The 23,382-nt window shown below is 37.4% G+C and overlaps 1 protein-coding gene across 2 annotated transcripts in view; it reads left to right on the top strand.

The window, feature by feature from the left end:
* The window catches only part of adam10a (ADAM metallopeptidase domain 10a), a 68,976-nt gene that overhangs the window by 3,541 nt on the left and 42,053 nt on the right, over window positions 1–23,382 (top strand). For both annotated transcript variants that reach the window (XM_084405700.1, XM_084405699.1), the window contains exon 2: window positions 11,961–12,111. In XM_084405700.1, coding sequence (XP_084261826.1) covers window positions 11,961–12,111 — 151 coding nt within the window. The remainder of the gene's footprint in view (window positions 1–11,960; window positions 12,112–23,382) is intronic.

Raw genomic sequence — 23,382 nt, 5'->3', positions numbered from 1 at the left:
TTTTGTACGTTTAACTTTGGTGCTATTTTTACCAAAGGCTGGATGTAATGAATAATTGAAATCAGAGTTGACTGATAACCCTCATCTCTCCGACCAGTGCAGTCAGCACTATATTTTTTAAAGAGTTGCTTTATTTTATAAGATATTTTTTATTTAGAAATTATTTAGTCATTTTTGGTTTGGAGATGTGTGTCATGGGAATGTGGTCATCGTGTAAATTTACGTCACCACTAAACTGCATAGTGCCTTGAAAATATTAATCAAAGCAGCGGAGGGTAACCGCCAGGCCCCCCTAAGCCTTCAGAGATGGCCTAAACTATTGTAAAAATAATACTTGCAATACTAACTTTTAAATAATAGTTTAAAAAGTACAAACTTTTTTAACACAAAGTCATCAGTTTTAATTTTATAATTGGAATTCATAAATTGACAATAAACATCTAAACCTTTAAGAGAAAATAAACCCTTAAAATCTGCCTATTCAGTTGTTGTGTAGATGCCCATTTTCTCCATATTAGACTTTTTCCACCTAATGTTTTCAGTTCTGTGATTGGTGGTCCAGCTGTGAAATTACAAAGGACCGAGCTGTAGCAAATCAATGTGAGACTAATTTCAAATGACAGGAAAACTGACAAATCATATCGTCCCTCTAAATGGGTTTCAGTCGCTGTAGGGAACACAATAAAACAATTTTTATTTGATTTTAAATGATGAAATAGCTAGCGCTATTCGTAATGTTAGTGAGGAGGACATCGTTGCTAATTTATTATCCACAACGTTTTTGTGAATAGAGCAATTTGGTGCAGAAAGCCAAAGTAAATTTTGAAAGCATTTAACCCAAGTAATTATGATAATTAGCGATACCTCAGGATGACCGCATCAACCAAGAAGCTAAAGCTTTTCTGCTGGAAATGTTATTTGAAATCGAATAGGTCACGAGCCAACCGTCACTGCTACTGTTTTTATACAGAATGTTACACTTTATTTGAGAAATTTTGCAGAATTACTGGGCAATCTGTAAATTTACCAACTCTACCATAATGCACATTTGCTGTAATTCTGCATAAGTAATTTTTTTCCCAAATCATAAGATTATTATGGTCTGTTACATCCATTTCAAGTATCATCGAGTTCTGTTTATCACAGATCTTACTCATAAATCGAAAAACTCCATTATAAAACTCTATAGGAAAATCTCGAGAAAACCAGTGGCGAATGAATCTTCCGGGTTTTGACGTCATCCCTACACCACTCTGAGCTGTGTTCTCCCCTCTGTTCTGGCAGAAGAGGAGCAAACACACATAGGCTCATGGATGCCTGCCCACAATGATGTGATGAACTTCACCTTATTTTCTCTAAACTCATGTTTTCTCAGTTTGTGAATCACATGTTTGCGTTTTGAGATAACAAGCCAAAATGACACACCCACTAGAGATAATAACTTTATTTAATATCACTTCCTTTCAGGCTGCATGGGTGTCCCTATCTGTTTTCTTTTTTCAGCTCCCCAAACCCTCACAGTCAGCAGATTATGCCCATTACTCATAACGGTTTGATATTTTCATTACTTGGTAAAGGGATTCCAAGAGGCAATACCAACTTGAGAAGTTTTTGATCTGTAGATTTTCTGTTGTGACATCTGGTGTTCGTGACATCAATAAATTGTATACCGACAGTAAGTGACAGTTCCATCCTCTACAAAATGATACTTTCCCAATGTCGGTGTTTATGAACTTTAAGCGTTGTTCAGTAGACCAAATGCATTTTTAAGATATGGATTGCAATATAAGTGTGCAATATATAGCCATGTTTTATTCTGTTTTTAGCTGTCAAAAGACCACACTACATTAAAAAAAAAAGAAGTAAAAGCAGAGCAGAGTAATACAAAAACACTCTCTCTGTATGACAGCCTCATAGTCTTTCAGTTGCTGCTACTCAGTACAGAGTTATTCCATTCTGTTTGGCTTCATTTCTGTTGTTGCAGGCTGCAAACCTCAAAGCTGTGCGTAACCAGCAGGAAATGAAATATGGTACTGAATATCAGCACAGCTGTTTACCTGCAGTCTTGTGCCTGCAGCCAAATAGCTGAACTGATATTCAAAACAGCACTCCTGCTTATGTTGGATTGCTTAAATATATAAATATGAGAGATAATTTGTGTATATTGTATATATATAACTGTCATTTACTTTGGGTATACAATTTATTGATGTCACGAACACCAGATGTGTGTACAATAGAAAATCTACAGATCAAAAACTTCTCTAGTGCTAAATGTTAAATACGAAGTAATATTTTTAAATAATCTCTTTTGGAAAGGACTTTTCATGTTTTTCCAGAGTCATAAACTTTATTGCACTATGAATATGCAAGCTAGGATAAAGTGTTTTCTGTCAGATGTTGCTAAATATATCTCTTTATAGTAGTTTCTTCCTGTTTAAGAAGATGATTGGCATTTGTCTGTCTATAAATAGTGCTACGTATATAATCCGATTACTCTTCCTCTTACCAATTTCACTCTGAGCAATGTTAACAAACAGATGGGTTAGCTTCTCTTCTCCCGCCCTGCCCTGTGCCCTTATGATAAGACCCAGTCCGGTGTTCACACATCATACCTTTATAGTATATTTGACTTTTTTTAAACTCTTTTCCAGAACTGTTTGAGTTCTGCACCGTAAAGATAGGTCAGATAGACCTTTAATTATGTTCCTGGGACAAATTGCCAGTCCCTTTTTGCCATAGTATCACTTTCAGCCAGCTCAAGCTTTTTGTGAAGTGGAGTTTATTTGGCTGCTGAGTTCCCAGGCTCTCTTACTTGAATATAAGTGCTGTTTTTCCTTCCTAAGTTGACGGAAACGAAGAGGAGAGCATCTTTCCAGTGGTTCGTTTCAGCTCCTCCTATACTGTATGCGTTAAGTGTAGTCCAGATCTTGGCATGAGAAGAAACAATGTATCTATTCTATTAAACACCCACCATCGAATGCCCACGGCTCGGGCAAAACAAAAGCTGATTTGTGTCAAATCTTCTGCCATGCCTGCCATGTGCTTTGAAATTTAGGATAACTAAATCTGGGTTTGCATTTTTTTTGTATTTGTCATGTGGTTTCTCCACAGAGCCGTGCCTATAACCTCTTATATGGCATTGGCTGTAGGAACATGAGTGTAAAGGTCACTGGCCCCTCACACAGACTCTATGAATCATGAGCCAAGCTGTTTCCACTTCCTTTAATTTTCTGTCCTGTGCACCACCCAGTTCAACTTCGTTCTTCAGTGTTTATGTATACAAAGTTAATTGAAGTAACATACTGATTGTATTTTTGATGGAATGTTTCATCCTGCATTCATCTTGTGTTCCTTATTAAATTTGTTCAGTCAGTGTTGGTGGCAATATGAAATGCACATAAGCTGATGATGTTCTATAAAATAGTTAACTTTTTTTTTTATTGTGTTGGCTGGGCTGAGAAATAGAGTTTTCATGCATCAGTCAGCATTGTGTTCGAGATTGGTGGTACATTCAAAACTCAAAGCTCTTCTTAGTGACCTTTCTATGGGTGCAAACAATGGAGAGGAAATTGGTTGTTTGCGTTTATTTTTTTTTTATTTTTTTTTTATTTTTTGTCTGTCGCAAAACTTGAGTAGTGATCCGAACAGACGTTTTCATTATTCACATTTTGTGTTTTTGAATGTTATAGAATTAGGACTTGAACATAGACAGTCTTTGGCCTCAAACGGATGCAAAGTGGGTGCTAATATTGACTTTTTTCATTACAATAAGTGTACATTACTATTCAAAATTTTGGGATCAGTATTTCATATATTTTATCAGCATTACTGATACAGATAAAGTACATCGATTAGCCTAAAAGTGAGAGTAAAGAATTTGACATCGCAAAATATTTCTATTTCAAATGTTGTTCTTTTGAATGTTTTTTTTTTTTTCTTCAAAGAATCCTGAAAAAATGCATTGTTTTCCAGAAAAATAATATTAAGCAGCACAACTGTTTTCAACATTGATTAGAATAAGAAATGTTTTTTGAGCACCATATTAGCATGATTTCTGTAAGATCATGTGACACTGAAGCCTGAAGTAATTTTGCTGAAAATTCACCTTTGCCAAAACCAATCCCAAATGTTGAACAGTATGTGCTGTGCTATTTTGGGGACTTGACAATGCAGAATCTATGATTGTGGTTGGTCCATGTGTATGATTTCTTATATGATCATTTTACGACTTATTTGATCACTTAAAGGGTAACTAAACCCCTGGTCAGAGCCTGACTCCACCCACTGGCAATATTTGAAAAATGCTAGAATAGTGGGCAGACCCCAGCGGAGATAGAGGGGACGAACCGTGAGGGGGAGGGCGTGCACCTGAGACCTGCTGTCAGACTCTAAAATGGAGAGTGACTCACAGGGTCGCAAGACGACGTAAAGTACATGCATCTGATGAGTTTTATCGAGTTGATGTCAATAGCGCGCGCCCTCTAAAGGCATTTTCATATTTTGCCGCTCTGTGAAAAAATCCAGCAAAATGCGCCGGCGCGTTTGTCGACCCCAGAGGATTAACTTTAGCCTAACCATAAATTGTGATTAAAATATATATGATCACTCACATCAAGACGCCGCTGCGGTGGTGGAGTCCATGCAGGAGGAGCAGCGTTTGGCACTGCGTCGCTTTTCAGCGCGAGCTGTGTGGAGAAGCCCATTTCCACCTCTATTGCGTTTCAAAAGAAATTCCGCGTAAAATGCAGGTTTCACACTCACGGTCTTCCAGGCCAAGTGCATGCAACCTCTGGCGCCTAATTTCCAAGTCTGCTGGAAAGCCATGCAGTCCAGCAGTGCTGTTGCAACCAGCAACACTACACCTACGTAGTATGTACCCTCCTGACCACTGTATTAAATACAGATAAATATATTCTACGCTAACTCATCCAAGGGCGTGTTAGCTCGTACCAAGGGAGGGCGTGGTGAGCTGGAACCTGCTTACGTCACGCAGTACCGCAACATCCAATAGGAAAATTCAACTGCAGTAGCCACCGTTCAACCTGAAGACCTGAACCATATATTTTAGAATTAAAACAATTTATACCCAAATGTCAAAAAAGTTACTCGAATCAATGAACAACAGTCTGTAATGAGCGAGAGATGGAGAGGAGGAGCGCTAGAGTAAAACCCTGCCCTCTGTTCAATATTCCTTTTCACTGGGAAATACGTCACAACACTGGAGAAAAGTCGTTTGCAACTTCCGGTTCACACGGACTTTAACAAAACCGAGTTCAGTTCAGTTGATTATAGAAGTGCTGGCTGCTATAAAAGATGTGTAATCACAGGCTGTCACAAGTAGTGTGGTTTAGTTTTGTCACATTTCTGGAATTTCTAACTTCGATACGATACATTACCTTGAAAAATATAAATTTTCGATACCACTGGGTAAAAAATAGTCTTTATTATAAAAATGAAATACAGATTAGGCTAATGCTTACAATTAAATTTACAAAAGTTTTTCGGTCAAGAGCAGTCGATCTTTTGTTCTTTGATTAACATAACAGACAGCAGCAGGTTTATTAGGCTGCTGTCACTTTAAGAACTTATGCACAGATCCAATACTGTTACACAACGTGCGTTTTCAACTATTTACATTCCAAAACTGACTGTGTTTACCTGAATACTCGCCAAGATGGGCATTTTGATGTAATTTTGTTTGTATTTGACAGTTTAAGCGCCATAGGCTAAGCCACGAAAAAGAACAAAATTTGGTAATGTTTGAGAGGCGACTTTATGTGCGCACCACTTTTATAGATCAGTGGTACGCACGTTTTTGGTGTGAGGCGAGCACAAAACCTGCAGGATTGAGAAAATTAACAACACTATTCCATCGGAGAGTGAGAGGAGGCAAGTGTTTCAATTTGCGTCGGAGAGAAGAGAGTGTGAAAACGCGCAGCTGGCATTGTTGTTCAGGCCTTCCACTCGTCTCATCCAGTGGTGCCGTGCATTACTTCTGACAGCTCTGCGGTTATCTTTGTGTGGGAGTCTGCCGCTTTTGTCCTCACATGTGGGGTAATTTAGGCAGAAATGAGGCAGCTATTGTTTGTGCTTGTACAAAAGTGCTCAGTGTCCGCCCTCCTTTCACAGAGTTATGCCTTTCTCTCTGTGTCTGTGCATTTCTCATTTGCCATGAAATATGTTGTCATCTATAAATTCTGTCTGTTCAGGCCTATTCCGGGAATGCCTGTGCTCTTAATATAGTGCTGAATAACTCCCAATTATCATCACTTTGTCAGTGCATCAGAATTGATCTAAATGAAAACCTTGTGTTGTCTAATGTCTACCTAGATACTTTGTTTACATGGCTTAACCACTTTTCTGGTTTCCCTCCTCTAGAGCCTGTCATATGAACAACCAGCCAATAATAATACAAATTTTACTCTTGAGAACATATTTCGTGCTATACATTTGTTGTTCATCCATGAAGACAATGCAACAAACTGTACATACCTAAGTAAATACTAATACTCAGCCCATTTAACTATTTGTACCTAGTGTAAAAACTTTTGAAGTGATGCTTTATTCAGGTCCGCAGCTGAATAGCGGGGCAGGAAATGCTAATCTTAATTGGACTGACTTGCCTCTCTGCCTTAGCTAATAGACATTTTGATTCTGATGAAACATAATTTCCCTATCATTACACCTTTATGCTTCTCAGCAAAGGTTCACTGGCTGACATAGTTTTAGGTTACAGGGCTAAGGATGAGCAAGCAAATTACTTGTTATTTTTTTAAAAGCAAAGTGCCAAGTTGCTATAGAAACAATGTGAAAATGAGTAGTTGTCTATTAGTCCATAGATATAAATGTCCTTGTCTCTCAAGACACATAATTTGACAGTGTTCTTCTTTTTCTTATTAACTTCTAAAATTTGTGAGCTGCCTTTATAGACAAGTCATTATAGGCTGACTGCAGCTTAAAAAAAACGTCATGGGTCTCTTTAAGGATTCATGGACTTCATCTGTCTGCAAACTAATGCTATGCTTCATGTCTTTTCATGCTTTGACTAGGGGTGGGCGATATACTGCTAGAAAAATGATTAACCGTTAGAGATTTTGGAGTCTTCTCTATCGCGGTTACGCTCTCGTGATGTCACGTTGCTGTGCTGCGCCGCCACGAAAGCTTATATGCATGCGTTTTTAACCATTGTGCTTTAAAAACAAGTAATTTTAAACTGTTGAAGCACATTAAGCAGTAAAAATCATTTTGCTATGTGCGCGTGCTGTCAGATAGACTTTCTGAGTGCTGTCTTCGATCCTAAAGTGACAGCAGCCTAATTAATCTGCTGCCGTCTGTCATTAATGTTAATCAAAGAACAAAAGAGAGAAAATCTCTCTCTCTTTTTTATACGATTACTTTATACTAGGACTGCACGATTAATCGCAAATAACCCAAAAACTCTTAAACTGATTTGGCTTAGAGCGATTATAAAATCGCAAAGGCTGGGTAAAATAAGTAAAGTAAAGCCGGTTCCTTGATTAGTAGTAAATCGCCATCACCTGCTTTCAGATGGAGCGGCATTTACTACAAAGAGCCGTAGTTAACTGACAAGCTGAGCCATATCGCATTAATTATCGCTGGCGATACGTCCGCGATTTTAATGCGATATGGCTCAGCTTGTCAGTTAACTACGGCTCTTTGTAGTAAATGCCGCTCCATCTGAAAGCAGGTGATGGCGATTTACTAATTTTTACTTTCGGTTAACGGTTAAACGGTCAATATGAGCATCCCTAATATATATATAATTTTTTATTTTATGCGCAGCTTGTCAGTGAAGCACAGCTCTGTGATCAGTAGTAAATGCTGCTCCATCTGGAATCACTGCGATTTTGAGTCGCTTCTAATGTGCATTTGAAAAAGCAACACACGTCAAACATCTTTCCTTAAAGAGGCATTTATGAACCTCTTGTCCAACAAAAGACAACATTTAATAGAGTGATGAAGCCAATCATTATATATGGAGATGATTAGGAGGCCATGATGATGAACAGAGACCAATGGGCAAATTTGGCTAGGATGCCAGGGTTAAACCCCTACTTTTTTTTTTTTTTCAAGGACTTCCTGGGATTTTTTTTTTTATGACCACAGAGAGTCAGCACCTCGGTTTAACATTTCATCTGACTGACGGAATACATTCTATACAGTGATAAAGTCTACGTCGATTACCTTTGAAGTATAAATATACTTTCTTATCATGAAAATACACAAGAAGGCTTGAAGAACTCAGATAAACCATATATTGATGTAGTCGTGTGTTTATTACGCATGTTTAATCAATCAAAGCTGTTTATTCAGCTTCAGCGATAGTATGATGCCCAATCGGATTCCTGTGCAAGAGCGCCATTTGACTTTCAGATGGAGCAGCATTTACTACTGAGCACAGAGCTGTGCTTCACTGACAAGCTACGCATAAAGAAATTGCAGCCTTTGCTCGCGGTTTAATTTCTTACTAGAGCTTGAAGTTTTTCATTTTTGTCTTTGTTCTATTGTAGTTGGTTTTCCTATATGCTTGTAATTTGTTTTTGTTTTTTTTATCACTGTTTACTTGTCTTTAGTAAGCTTGAGAGTTTTTTTGTGCTTAGGCTAGTAGTTTTTTTGTGATTTGAAAACGGTGACTAGAACTTATTTCAATGGTACCAAAAATGTAGATGCCATAACCTTATTTAAAGCACAAATAACTATATTGTGATATATTTCTTTATCGAGAAATAAAACTACTCGTATCATGATATAAGATTTTGGTCATGTCACCCACCCCTAGCTTTGACGTAAAAAGTTTGCTGTCAAAGAGCTTGAGCCAGTCGCCAAGCTCTGAAGGAGCTCCAAGCTGTTTAGTTGTAAGTCTGTGACATGCCACTCAGAAATTGTGGTTGGCTTGTGGTAAGAAATGTGGTCAAATATGACAAAAGCTCAGTGTTGCTGCTGTTTAAAGGTCAGTTCCAGTAAATAACGTCACAGAGTTTTAACAGCTCTATTTTTTGGTGCTGATGTTTGAATGGCTGTAATATGGAAACAAAACTGAAAGCTGTTGCATTTGTGAAAGCAGATGTTGTACATTGACGGGAATGTTGTACTGTGATATAGCGATTTCAAGGGTGAACATAGCTATTTATTCAAAAGGAAGCTATAGTTCATATAGCATCTCCGTCTATCTATAGAACTTACTCTCAAAGTCCCAAGTGACTTAGGTAGACATTAAAATATCTAATATCTTCACAGCGAACTGTGTAACCTTAACCATATTTAGCTCTCAGGTCTGATAACCGTGCCAACTTACTAAACCGTGAAGGTAACCAGTAACCACTGACATGATGTCATCTTACCAAGCAGTTCAATGTTCCTTTATTTTAACCTGCATGGTGCATTGAATGTAGAGCGCTAAAGAAAAAGAGTTTGCCTTGAGAGTGTGATAGATAGAGGAGAGTTGGGGAGGTGGAGCACTAATGTGTGTGGAATTGGAATGAGTGTTGAGCGTTCTGCTCCTCTGAGGCAGTGCTGCTCTTGATTTCTGCTCTCTCTTTTTCTTTCTCTTTCTCTCTCTCTCTCTCTCTCTTTCCACAGCAAGATGAGAGGAGGATTTTATCACGCTGTACAGGTGGACAAACCGTCTGCACTGATACTCCCAGCCTATACACGCACACTTTTTCAGTCTCCCACCCACTCACTCTCTGCCAATTGTGCAGTTTGTTTCTGTCCATTTTTTAAAATTTTATTTCTTATATTACTGTTTTATCTCACAACCTGAGGTCGTGTTTTATGATTAAAGGTGCATCAGACAAGGCTGCAAATCATCAGGTCAGGTGTTTCTAAACTCCTGTCAAACCTCATTCATTAGAAGCTGAAAAGAAGCTTTTTGCTGAAGAAAGCTATATTTTTATTTGTTGTGTACTTGTGTTCCATTGGAAAGACACTGATGATATTTCACTCAGATTGACACTTTGGTTGATGGCAGTCTGCCATGCAGAAGTTATTGCTTTAGCTTCCAAAATGTCTCAGCATTTTATCAATGTGAAGTTGTGGTAGTGTTGCAAATATTTATGTTTTGTTTTTCTGTGATGTTCTTGTATTTTGTTGTAGTTTATTGTTCAAGGGAGAGTTGTGTTCATGTGAAACACAAAAGCATAACACTGAATAATGTTAAATGCAAAACGCGTTTTTCCATTCCACTGCACTTCTGAACGAAATGAAAGCTGCTGCTCTCCGTATGTTTTTCTGTCGTCTCCGGGCGTGTTCATATGTAAATAGTTTGAGCTTTTTGTCCATTGAAATCAGTTCTGGCGGTCTCCAGACATGACCTGTCTGCACAGGGGAGGTAAAGTTTGATTCAAAACAGGAAAGGTTGGTTCTCTGTGGGTTGTGTTTACTAATGGAAAGCCAGTGTCGAAGTTCTTCCTCTGAAAACCCTGAAAACCCATCAACCACAGGTCTTATTAGTCATATTATCTTATAGGCTGATTATAAGATACAAGATATCATCATGTCAAGATTTCAGGGCTGTGAAGGAAAGGGACTGGCAATACTTTTCATGAGATGAGAAGTGTGGACTGCTGTGGGTAATTTACTTGTACAACTGTTGTTGCTGCAGATACTATAGTGTCGTGACAGAGTAAATGCTCCCTGCTAAGGTCAGGCTATTCTTAGCATAAATGCTACTGTGCCAGGAAGTCACTTTTTTAAGTCTAAGGAAGTATGGGAGGAAAAAACATGAATACTGTACTTTCCTACAATAGACGTGGAAACTGTAGTGCCCTTGTGTACATTATGACATTTGCAGTAATTTTTTTCTCTTTCTCTGTTTTCTGTTCCTTTTATCAATTTATTTTATGACAGTATGAGGCCAACTTCACACATAAGCCACACATTTTAGTGCCCATATTTACACGTTGTTAAATGTTTAGCCTATTTTGCAGTGCGTTTTATGAAATTAAAATTTTATATTTACACTTTTAAATGTCTAAATGCATTTGTATTATTTATACATTCATACTTTTATTTTAAAATAATTCAAAATATGATTTATCATATATTTTTTTACAAAAAATAAAAGTTTTTGTTTTGTTTACCAATTTTTTTTTTATTTTTACAAAATTTACAAAAACAGCTGAAAATTATTATACAGTTATTATAATCATACAGGAAGTAAAGAAATAAATTCATTACCACTTTTGCTGGACAATGACCACATTCGTGGCCAGATATTACTGACTGGTTTGTAGTTTATCACCTTGTTTCATGTTTGGCCAGTTCCCAGTGACAAATTTATAATTTGCAGCTGATATTTAAAGCAGGGCTTCTCAAACTCGGTCCTGGAGGGCCACTGTCCTGCACAGTTTAGCTCCAACCCTGATCAAACACACCTAGCTGTGAGTTTCTAGTGATCCTGAAGACATTGATTAGCTTGCTCAGGTGTGTTTGATCAGGGTTGGAGCTAAACTGTGCAGGACAGTGGCCCTCCAGGACCGAGTTTGAGAAGCCCTGATTTAAAGGATAAATTCAGTGTGGTAAACTGACAACTCTTTTTTTAGTCTTTGGCCCTACATGGTGCCCCCTCCCTGATGGGTTTCCTTTGGGCACGTGCCCTGTAGCCATCTGCTTAAAACAGCCTTGATAGAGCCGCAGAAACTCTGATGTTTGAAAGTTCAATGCCCTGCTGTTGCTGCTGTAATACTAATTTGCCTACATGCTGCAGACACAGAACGTGTGAAACGGGTCTAAGCCTTGTAATTTACGGATAATGAGTCATCATGTTGCAGCTCAAAGTGTAATTCCAACCGTCACAGAGGTTTATTCCCACTCTGTCACACAGTTTGCCTGTTAACCTTCTGCGCCAAGTCTTGTGTTCAATAACAGTTAGTCTGATCACAATCTGTACCTAATTTTCAATTTTCATTCTTTCCCTCCCTTCTTTTATTCCACAGGTCAATATGAGAAATCCCTGAGCAAGTTCATTCGACATTACGAAGGCCTGACCTACGACACAGACGTCTTGCACAGCAAGCATCAGAGGGCTAAGAGAGCTTTGTCTCACCAGGACCAGTTCCTCCACCTGGACTTCCATGCTCACGGCAGGTCAGCCAAACTGGTCTTACTCTTCCTGCTCATCTGTTTTTTTGTTTTTTTTTTTCAGAGAACTGAATGTTCTGGTTTAATACTCTCCCTCAGAGCATTTATGAGCTTCCCAGTCTTTTTCTCTTTTGGACTGACATTGGATTGTTCTACTTAAGGTTACCCTTTTCACAGAGAATGGTAGAGACCCTCTGTGACTCAGCGCTCCAGGCAATGCGGAAACAAATTGATTAGCCTTAGATCTTCGGGGTCTAGCAAACAGCCCGCTGACAGAAAGCTTCGCATTTCTGTTGTGTGTGAGCATGTCTTTATGCATTGCCTCAGGTGTAATTATTTGGCACCATTCAAGAACAGAGCAGTGTAGTAATATGTGCCCTATCAGCATTTACACAGGATGTGGTTTGCACCGTTTTGATGTCAGGTTTTGTCTTAGCGTGACTGGCACTGTCTTCCCTTACAGGTTTATGACATAATATCTCACTAGTAAATTAACAGTTCATAGCTCACTTTAGTAAGTTTAATACAGCTGGCAGCTTTCCCCTCTACATTCCCCTCTATATTTAATCTACAGAATTCATCGGACACAACCTATTTTTGTAGTCTTTATTTCAGTACAAGGATTTTAGCGAGATTCATTTTTCAGTCTCTGAAGCAGAGAGACTGATGAAGTTACATGGGTTTTCATGAAAGCAATATTGCAAATTCAATACAAGTTAACCTCTGAAGCATCTGTTGCGTCGTGTTGATTACCACAGAATATAATAACTCGTACCTCAGATTGAATAAAAATTATTAAACATGTACAGGCTTTCCCCATAAAAGCCTTTGGTGCATATTTAGAAGCAGAAATGTAAAGCTTATATTTTTGTTAACACACTTGTATGAATTATTCATTTGAAAAATAACAGTAGAGTTTCTTACAGTCCAAAGGCCTGCTCATACTGAAAGCAATTTGCAGCAGCCAAGTGAAAGGATATTATTCATTTTTAAAAAGAGTGGCGTTTTTCGATGACACAAGCAAAAGAGACCGTTGCCAAAGAAACAAAGTTGAGCAGCACTCAACTTAATGCAAATGAGCAATGAAACATTAATTGTAACATTTATTTATGCCGTTTTAAACATGCCCCCTTAGGCTTCCATTGTACGTACATTACATTACTGTGAATTTTGTAACAAGTTAACATTCTACAGATGCCTTTTCAACAGAGCTTGAGTTCATTTTTTATTTTTTAATAGGTTAATTTAACCAATATTTCAAAGAAGTCTTTTGAGAACCATCAATGACATACAAGCCAATCTCAGTATAGTATGCATGAGCAAATAAATGAATAGCCTAGTTTTATTAGCCTATGCTGTTGGGACTTGTAAAAGGCTGTGATGCCACTAGGGTTGTAATGGTTGTGTACTGAGAATTTCACAGTATAACCGTCTTATAAAATATCACGGTTTCATGGTGTAGTGTTCAGTATTAAACAAGTTATCATCATCATTATTATTATTATTATTATTATTATTATTATTATTATCATCAGCAGCAGCTACAATGACTGTTAAATGAATTAAAACAGGTTTTTAGGTTGAATAAATGCTTTTTTTTTAAATAACAAACCATATGTTAAACCATAATTTATTAACCCTTTTTAAGAATAATAGTCCTTTTTTCCCCCCAGAAATTCAGGTTTGTCTTTACATTTTTCTGGATTCTGTGTAGAATTTTGTCAGCTTTTTTAAAATGTATTCTTAGTCTTAGTCCTGTGTCAAATGTACTTTTAAGTTTTATGCATTATTTTACCTCATCTACTTTCCTGATTTATTATAGGCTATTTATCATATAAATTAACACACTGTCTAACACATGTCTGTGTTTTCACGTCATCGGCAGCGCTTCCTCAGTGTAGAGAGAGCGCGTGCGCATGGTTACCAGATTGCAAAGATTAATTAAAAGACCTGGCAGAAAATGTATAATTTTAAGAAAAAAAGTTCTGATTGGAGTATTTAAGCTTGTGACATCTGGCAACCACAAGCATGAAAGCTGGTAGTAGAGTCTTGTACAGCAGTCTGTAATATTTTGTGTCCTCTTTTTTTTTTTTTTTTTTTTTTTTTACCCCAACAAAAATAGTTGTTTGGAAAGGTTTTTTTTTTTTTAACTACATTTTAGTCTCGTCTTTTTTTGTCTATGGTATTGCATGTTAATATAGTCACAGTTATTGTTTAATGACCTTGGTGTCATCTTTTTTGGAGTGGGATAGAGATTAGAGATAATAGCCTCTGTCTCTGACATTTTCTTTCTGCTGTACGTTTGTGAGTGGAGCAAGAGTCTACTCTAAGCAGTCAAGTGGAAAGAAATTGCTTATGCACAGCACAGGTGAGGTTCTCCGTCCGTTTATTTTTTTCCCAATGCTGCTGCTAAGCAAAAGTGCACGATACCGATAATCGTACATGTTCATTCTGTGATATACCAGTATACCGCTACAACCCTAAATGCCATTGCACAAATCAGTTTTGCCTTCTTTTATCTTAACCTCCCTTATTTCAGCAATGATGTTCCTTTCTAAACCTTTTTATATAATCAAGAGCCAGAGGACTGGGAGATCTGAGCTTGCTAAACCCAATGACATAATCTTACCTACAAAGAGACAGATCTGTCCGTGTGTTCCTGTGAGTGAGTGCTGAAAGCTTGTTGACAAGTTCCCTCATCTTGAGCATTTCGTTTGACTTTTTCTGCGTGGTGATCTTTTGTGCTTTGGAAACATTTATCAGGATGATACAGTAAATCTGTTTTCATGAATGAATGAAGCTAAAAAAAGTGAGCATAGGCCAAAAATGACTGTTCAAGTACAGATTACTGTACTGTACAAACTACAAACGCTTCCTTATGCACGTACACATGTGCACAAGCACCCATCTATTCCTTTGTGTCGTGACAAAGGAATGCACCAAAACTCACACACAAGTCCACATAACCATCTGCTTTCTTCCTGCCTGCATGTATGTGATTGTGTTCAGCGGCCTAAAAATAACGCATCCCAAGTGTTCATTTATTTTCACTCTCTCTCCCTCTCTGTGTCTTTACATGAAGTGAGACTAAAGGAAGAGAACAGCTAACAAAGTAAGTTATGTTATCAGTGAGGGAGGATGCCACAACAGATGCTATATTAAATAGTCAGTAGCTATGTTTCCATCCAAAGTTGCGAATTTAACTTGTGCGCAAAATTGGGATATCGCATAAAACATTTGTGGATTTTCTATCCAGTGAGCCGAAGAGAACAAAATCGTCATTTTCTGTTAAACTGGCTCTGAATATCACTAAGAGAAATGGAAGCTGGTGTAGTAGAAGTCACTGTATATAATAATTTCATATATAATAAATTACTTGCTCCTCAGAGTGCGCAGACGAAACTCAATAGTTATCTTGCTTTCGGAGGCGCCTGCTCTTTAGGAACACAGTTGTGTAAGACAGTTCTGGGAGGTAATTATACTGAACCACTTTAATAACAGACTTTGCTCAGGCGTTTCAGAAGAACCCAAACCACATTTCAGGTGCTGTGCAATGAGATCGGTCCACTGGTTAGTCTAGTTATGGCGTCCCATTGCAAAGTCACATGTCTTATTTGATGCGCATCGAGGAATTTATTCGGTAAATGTGTTTCCGTCATAGTTTATGCACGTTTTCTTATCAATATAAAGTTTATCCCACTCATTATGCGCATTTAGCCATTTCCATCCAGTGTTTTTTTTTTAATGCGATATCCCAAAATGCGCATAAAAATAGGTGGATAGCTAGTGTGGTCCTCAGAAAAAGTGGATAGCGCTAAATACAAGTGAAAACAGGGTCCAAACGTTGTGCTATCCAATTATTCAAACCACATTTAGTGATAGTCTGAAATGCTTGTGACTACATCATATATGTAGTGCAAAGACTCATCTGAGAGGCATAAATACCAGGTGTAAACAGGTATCTGTCTCATCTGGATCACCCTAGATGGACATTAATACTAGGTGTAAAGGGCCCTTGTTTGCATGAGCTCAGAGGGCTTCTTGCTCCATTCAGACTTCAAAGGTCTCTTTTGAAGTCATAGTACTTCAACATGATGAAAGCCATCTATTGTGAAGTGGGTTCTGGGAGGCCAAAGTGTGAGTCAAGTTGATGTTTAGGAACTCTAGAGTGTGGTACAGCATATGAAGTGGCCATTTGTCACATGTGAGTGTTTTTCTTTAGATACGTTATTCATGAATCAGCCTCATTCTTTTTTAATTTAAAAATGTAATATGGTGAAAGTGCTCATTGAATGACTGCATATTTATTCATTTGTCTGTAAGTGCTTCTTGAGAATGTGTGGTAACTTAAAAGGAAGATAGACTCAATAATTTGAAGATGTTCTACTGTTCTTCTAAGAAGATTCATCATCCGAGGGTGGAGAATCTCTGGGATTGATTAAACCATGTTAATGAGCTTAATTAAGCTATTAAGAAGTTATTGACTTCTTTAAGAAGTCATTAAATATAAATAAGTTGCCATTAGATCAGTTGCCTTCATTTCACCAGACATATTAATGGAATAGTTCACCAAAAAATTAAAATTCTGTAATTTACTCGCCTCAAGTTGTTCCAGACCTTTATGAATTTCTTTCTTCTGCTGAACACAAAAGAAGATATTTTAAAGAATGTCGTAACCAGACAGTTGATGGGGCCCCATTGATGGAAAGTATTTAATGGAAAGCAGTTATTTTAATTTGTAATAATATTTCATAATACTATTAATAAATGCAGCCATGGTGAGCACAAGAGACTTCTTTCAAAACCATCTTTCAAAAAATCTTACTGACACCCAAACTATTTAACGGTAGTGTACATCATGTATCAACCGACACTAATAACCCGCATGATACCAATATATCTCGGATCCCTAAATTATTTATAAAAAAATATACAAGGATCAGGTGATGTACACTAGCCTGGCTCCGCCCTCCTACGTACTTCCGCTCAATTTTCATTTTCCTTCAGCACTCCATCTGGGTTTGCGGTATAATCTTGGGTTTTCTCCGGCCAATTTTTTGGCGGTCCAATCAGCGAACAGAGGGAGTGGCTGAGAACGATGACGTTGATGTCGTCCGCTGGTTTTAGTTGTAGGCTTACGTCACGACCAAACGTTAGTGATTGGTTATGGCAGATCCAGAGTGGCTCTGGGCAGATCCAATAGTTTTAAACTTCAACAGAGTACCCGCCTTCAAGGAAGTTAATGCTTGTCAATGGAGAGTGGCCAGACTCTCTGTACGAGAGTCTAGTAGTACCAGGCTAGATATACACAACTTTGTAATGGACAATCAGCCCAGTTTTTTTGCGCAAACAAATTCCCTATAGACTGGAGTATAACATAACATCAGGCAGTGCTTTTGTGTTTGTCTAAGGAGGGTTTTGTTCAATAGGTACTATTCTCTCTGGCCCAAATTGTCCTGAAAAGAGCCAGTGTGCTTTGTTTGACTGCAGGATAGTTTGCATATGACAAGCCTTGGTGTTCTCCGTTATCACTGAACGCTGTTTGTTTTGCAACTGTATGTTATGGTGGTGTCTGGCTTAAGACTGTTGTCCATGGCTGAAAGCAGTGTATTGATTGAAAGAAAGCAGTGCAGCAAAATGAGTGTGTGTGGTGCGCATTTGGTGTGTTTTGCCTATTGGGATTAGCGGTTTAAGCCGCAGTGGAGCATCATGCCAGAGGAGGAACAGAATGAGCCCTGGAGCTTATCTCTCCAAGGTGAGTCCACAGCCGCACTCACTCTCCTCCGCAGAAGCAGAGAAGCTTGCAAGTGAATGAATATTTAACAATGCAAGAGATTCATGGGTGGTCATACACATCACCTTATGACTTGAGCCTAGTCAGTGTGAGTCTTGTGACTTAATACTGATATGCACATCTCGTACCAGATCAGTCTGGCACCTCTTATCACTTCTCTCACTAAAAGAAAAAGAGAGGCAATCTCTGTTCTGCTCCTGCAATGCCACTGGATCTCACACACGTGACTTGAAGTGATGTCAAAGTCAGAGTGAGCAGTGTATTAAAATTACATTGCAGTGCGTTAGCAGCAGTCACTTTCCTTTCCAAGGTGACTTGGAGTGCATCATCTATATGGCGCGGTCCATCTGGAACAACAGACTCAAGTGTCTAGCTCAAGGGCACAATGGCTACAGGATCCCAGTTTTTCTCCTCTGTCATGAATGAGGGTTTGGATTGGAACCTTATGATGATCACAGCTGCCCATATATTAACTTCCCCGAGCCCTTTTATTATTGGCGAGGCTTTGGAAGACAAAAATCACAAGCTCTCAGTTACTAAACACATTCTCCAACTAAACAAAGCTGAACTGAGAGCTTGTGATTTAATCTCTTGGGAAGTAACTGTATACATCAGCTTCAAAATAGCAGGAAGGTAGAGGAGGATTGTTTGTGTTGAATTTGTGTTGACTGTTTTCAGCATTTCAGCTCGCATCAGTCTATTCCTATGGGAATCCTTCTGTGATTTGCTGTTTTGGGGTGTTTGGTCCTTTGTACAGTGATAACTTTGACTGTTAAATACATACAAATTACACAATACATTTTTTAAGGCTTTTATTCAGACTGGATTGTTAAAGTCTCTAAACGTTGAAAAGAATCCTCACTCTTATTGGCTACCAGCTCTTTAGATCTTCTATAGTAGCGTGGTGTAGTTTCCAGATGCAAAGTGAAAATTAGACAATGGATCACACTTATTATCATGCTTTTCCAGCAGAGACCATGGAAGAATCATTAAATGTTGTAAAGTTGAAGAAGTGGAAAGTATCTGAAGCCAGAAAACAGAAAGACCAACAGAGACAAAAAAATATTTTAAACTGAGTGTAAAAATCCTGAGTAGTGATGCCCAAGTTTCTTCTTTTTTGATGGACATTAATTATTGTGTAGACTTGCTCTCTAAAAATCACTCAGTGTAATTTACAGAAAACTCAGAGATGATCATGCTGATCCACGTTGATCGTAGTGCACCGTCTAACACCATTGCCATATCGGTTAAGTACATGGAAAACAGTGTTGCTAATGCTAGTTAAAAACTATTGAAAGGCCCATTTAAATGTAATCTTTTATTATATACTGTAATCATATATGTATATGTGTATATATACAATACATACATGCATACATACATACATACATACATTACACTATTAAATGTAATCTTAAAAATGAATATCTATTTTTCATACTGTACATTATAATGTTTTGGTCCCATTGAAAATGGCTGATTTTACTTTGCTATTTTTTATTAATTTGTTTATTATTTTAATAACTATAACATGAAAATAAATATTGGCTTATTGGTATCTGCCAGAATTTTTATATCTAGACTGCATGAGGAGAATGTGTTTAATGTTTCAATATAATATAATATAATATAATATAATATAATATAATAAAAAATACTACAACTTTTCTTAATTTGATTGTTTTTGGTAAATATAGGTTCTGAAAATAAATCCCAACATTCTCAAAAGGGGGAAGTGGTATAACAGAAAGTGATTCAGACTTTGCTATGCAGACAGAGAGGGTGTTGAGTAACACTAACACCCTCAGTGTATATATTAGCCTGGAATTTTATTGATTACACACAGCCATGATCACTGTGAAATTCCCTATCCTTCCTCTCCACCGACTGCATAAATATACCAGTCAGCAGGCACAGGATGAACCAGCACATTAAATGATTGTCTTTGTGTTTGTGTGAGAGATTTATTTATTGAGTGTCTGATGTGATGTTTCGTTCTCTCCTAAACGCTGATGCTGCACTTCTGCCAGCATGTCACTCATTGCTTTTCTAGCATAGTCTGTGGAGTCTTTCTACTGATGGACTTGCTCTAATCACTGCAGGTGTTTTTTTTTTTTGAGGGCAGCTTTTTCAGCTTAAAGGGATACTCCACTTTAAAATAAAAATTCTGTCATCATATACTCACCCTCATGTTGTTTCAAACCTGCTGAACAGAAAGGAAGATATTTAGAAGAATCTCAGTAACCAGACAGTTTCTGGTCTCATTGACTTCCATAGTAGGAAATAAATATACTATGGAAGTCAATGAGACCAGAAACTGGTTACTGACATTCTTCTAAATATCTTCCTTTCTGTTCAGCAGAAGAAAGAAATTCATACAGGTTTGAAACAACATGAGGGTGAGTATATGATGACAGAATTTTCATTTTAAAGTGGAGTATCCCTTTAATAATATTTGTTATCTGATATACCTCTGATATCTGTTAATCTCCATCACCTCTTTCTTTCTCCATTCAGTACCTTGTTCATGTAGGTGGAATTGCTAAGAGGTTTGTTAGTCTCTGAGAAGGTCAGAGAGAATTACCTCTGCCATTTGGCTCCAGCCTTCAGCTCTCAGAGGTAGCAAGCTGGGCTTCAGATGCCCTCCTCAATAATGTGAATGAACTCACTTGTTTGTGTAACCAGAATTCAGTGATAGATGCAGTATCACTACACTGCAGGATCTTAGCCAGTCCTGCTTTCTTACAGAGGTATCGTATAAGTCATGTCAAGTCACCTTTATATATATCGCTTTATAATACAGATTGTTTCAGCTTTACAGTAATAAACAAAATAATGGTCAGTGATGCAAACAGAATCCAATTCTGCTGTAAAGCATGCAGCTCTAAGAAGGAAATAATGTTGTTTTTCAGCTGACGTCAGTTCTATGTTGATTCAGTTCTGTTCAATAGCTGTGTAAAGTTAATCAATTATGGAAGGAGAAAACAGTGAAACAGTGATGCCATGGTCTAGCTCAGCTCAGTTCAGTTCTCATCCAGTAGTGTCAGTGCAGTCAAATCAATAATATTGCTGAATATAGCCTATAAGGTGTATTCTGTGTTGGAACTTTAGTATGTGGCCTTTTTGCACAATCATGGTCAAAATAACACCATATTTTGTTGCTGTGAATAAAAGAAGACACAGAAGAATGCACATTTTCAAACATGTAATGTATTTATCAAATAAAATCGTGCTTAAGTGTAGAGTGCTTGATGTTTCAATTAGACATTTGCATTTTATTACAATAGTTTGGTTTCTTTATAAGGCAAATTTAGCTTATGCTAGTGACTGCTTTAAAAAAAAAAAAGATTACATTTCTATATGTATTCCATGTTAAAATGTGTTTTTTTTTTTTTTTAGTCTGACTTCCTTAAAGCCTTTGTACTTCTGTTCATAAGATTTTTTTCCCCTTACTTCAATTACACCACATGTGTACATGTATAAGCTGGAATTACATTGCTTTATGAAATTTTAAATGAAAATTGTCCCCTGAAGCAAGAGGATTGTAATTTAAAAGCTTTAAAGATAATTAATAAACTGTAATTGATGCTCCCTGAGTTAATCGTCATGATTAGGAAAAATACTGATGATTTATCGTTATTTGCACGATTATATAAAATTATTATGTAGAGGATTATAGACAACTTAAAATTTAAATAAGCTTTGTTAAGCAAAATTATAAATAAATTATAAATTACTCAGAAATATTATAAAAATTACTTTTTTAAAGGACGGTCTGTCTCCAGATACAACCAAAGAACCACCAGAACAACCGAGATGAGCTGGAAAGACTTAAAAAGTGACTTTTCTGCTGGAGACATTTAAATGTATATAACTAATCTAAAGTTGTAGTCATGGTCAATTGAACTAGTTGGGGTGCTAAACGAGATCCCATTTCAGGAGTGCAATTCTACCATCCTCTTTTTACAAATTAAAAAATATTTGGAATATTCTTGAATATTATTTTGATACTGCTCCTGTTTTCTCATGTATGTTGAATTATTCATTTGTGTTAATGATTTATTTGACACGATTTTGTTTTGTCTTGAATTTTATGTGTCTATGGTGAATGGTGCTTGGGTAAGTCAGGCTAACTGATTTCTGTTCAGCAGGCAGGTCACATTTTGAATAGATTTTCAACCATACTGGCACTGAAGACTACTCATCGTAATCTGTGTTAGGTCCACTAAGAAACTGTGTTTTATTCACATGTCTTTCAGTGCATGACATAGGCTTTTTTGGAATGTTTGTGATTGAGGAAGAGGTTTTAGTTCTTGTCGTTGCCATGCCCAATCTAGTTTTGTAATAGTGTTGGAATTTTTTTTTGCTGAAACCAGATTAAATCAAATATTATTGTGGAGTACACTTCCATTTAAACACGACTTGAACTTTAAATTGGCACAGATTTATTATGACAGCATATATAGCATTACATAGACTCCTTCACTGTGGCAGTGCTCTTGAACTTTGCAACAGTTTAATTTTTATTTGTGATGGGGGGTTTTTGTACCCATCTCATCCACTCCTGCTGTTCCCAGTGCAAATAAAAACGTTCTGTTATGTCAGTACGATTGAGCGCAGAGGCATTAGATTTGATTGGATTAGATATTGAAAATGACAGAGCATTTTAAAATTACTCAATTTATTTTCCCATTGAAATATAATTGCAGAAGTGGTCATGATACCAGGCTTTTGTAACTGCTAAGTATTTTTTTTATTTTTTTTATTTTTTTTGTAGTCATGAGAGGTATTGTGTGTGTGTGTGTGTGTGTGTGTGTGTGTGCGCGTGTGTGTGTATGATAAATAATAAACATGGTATTTCTTTTGCTTAAAACAGGCAAGGCAGGGTCACATGTACTTCATGTGATGCATATCTCACTCCCTCATGTGAGCTCAGAGAACAGAGAGATTAGGAAAAGTTGAGAATGAACAAAGACTCTCCTTACATTTCTCCTGAAATTCCTAAAGAATGAGTGTTGGGCATGTGATCAAAATAAGATCCCTTCTGTCTGTGAGAAGTCTTATTTTTCTTCTCTCACTGTAATGATATTAGTTTTAATTAGGGCTGCACGATTCAATCGTGTGTTTTTAAGTCATGTTTAATCAATCAAAGCGTTTCAATCTTCTGTTTATTCAGCTACAGCAAAAGGGATTTCCTGGAATGATTATCTATAAGGGGAGGCTGCAGTCCTGGAGCCGGTAGATATACGGCCCTGGCAGTTATACGCCCCTGTTGTTCCTGATGCTTCCAGTAGTGGGATATACTGCAAAATAACATCATTAAATCGACGCTCGAAAACTACACATTAATAACCGTCCCGTCCATAGACTTTGACCAATTTTGTGGTTTTTGTTCATTTAAATAAACGTTACAGTGTAGATCTGCACTACGGATTAAAACATCACTCTCTTCTCTCAGCCTACAGAAGACTATTTGTTTTTGT

The sequence above is a fragment of the Rutilus rutilus genome (assembly GCF_951802725.1).
Source record: "Rutilus rutilus genome assembly, chromosome: 3".
NCBI classification, from domain to species: Eukaryota; Metazoa; Chordata; class Actinopteri; order Cypriniformes; family Leuciscidae; genus Rutilus; species Rutilus rutilus.
The sequence above is the reverse complement of the archived record's forward strand: the minus strand, read 5'-3'. Positions and strand labels throughout refer to the sequence as shown.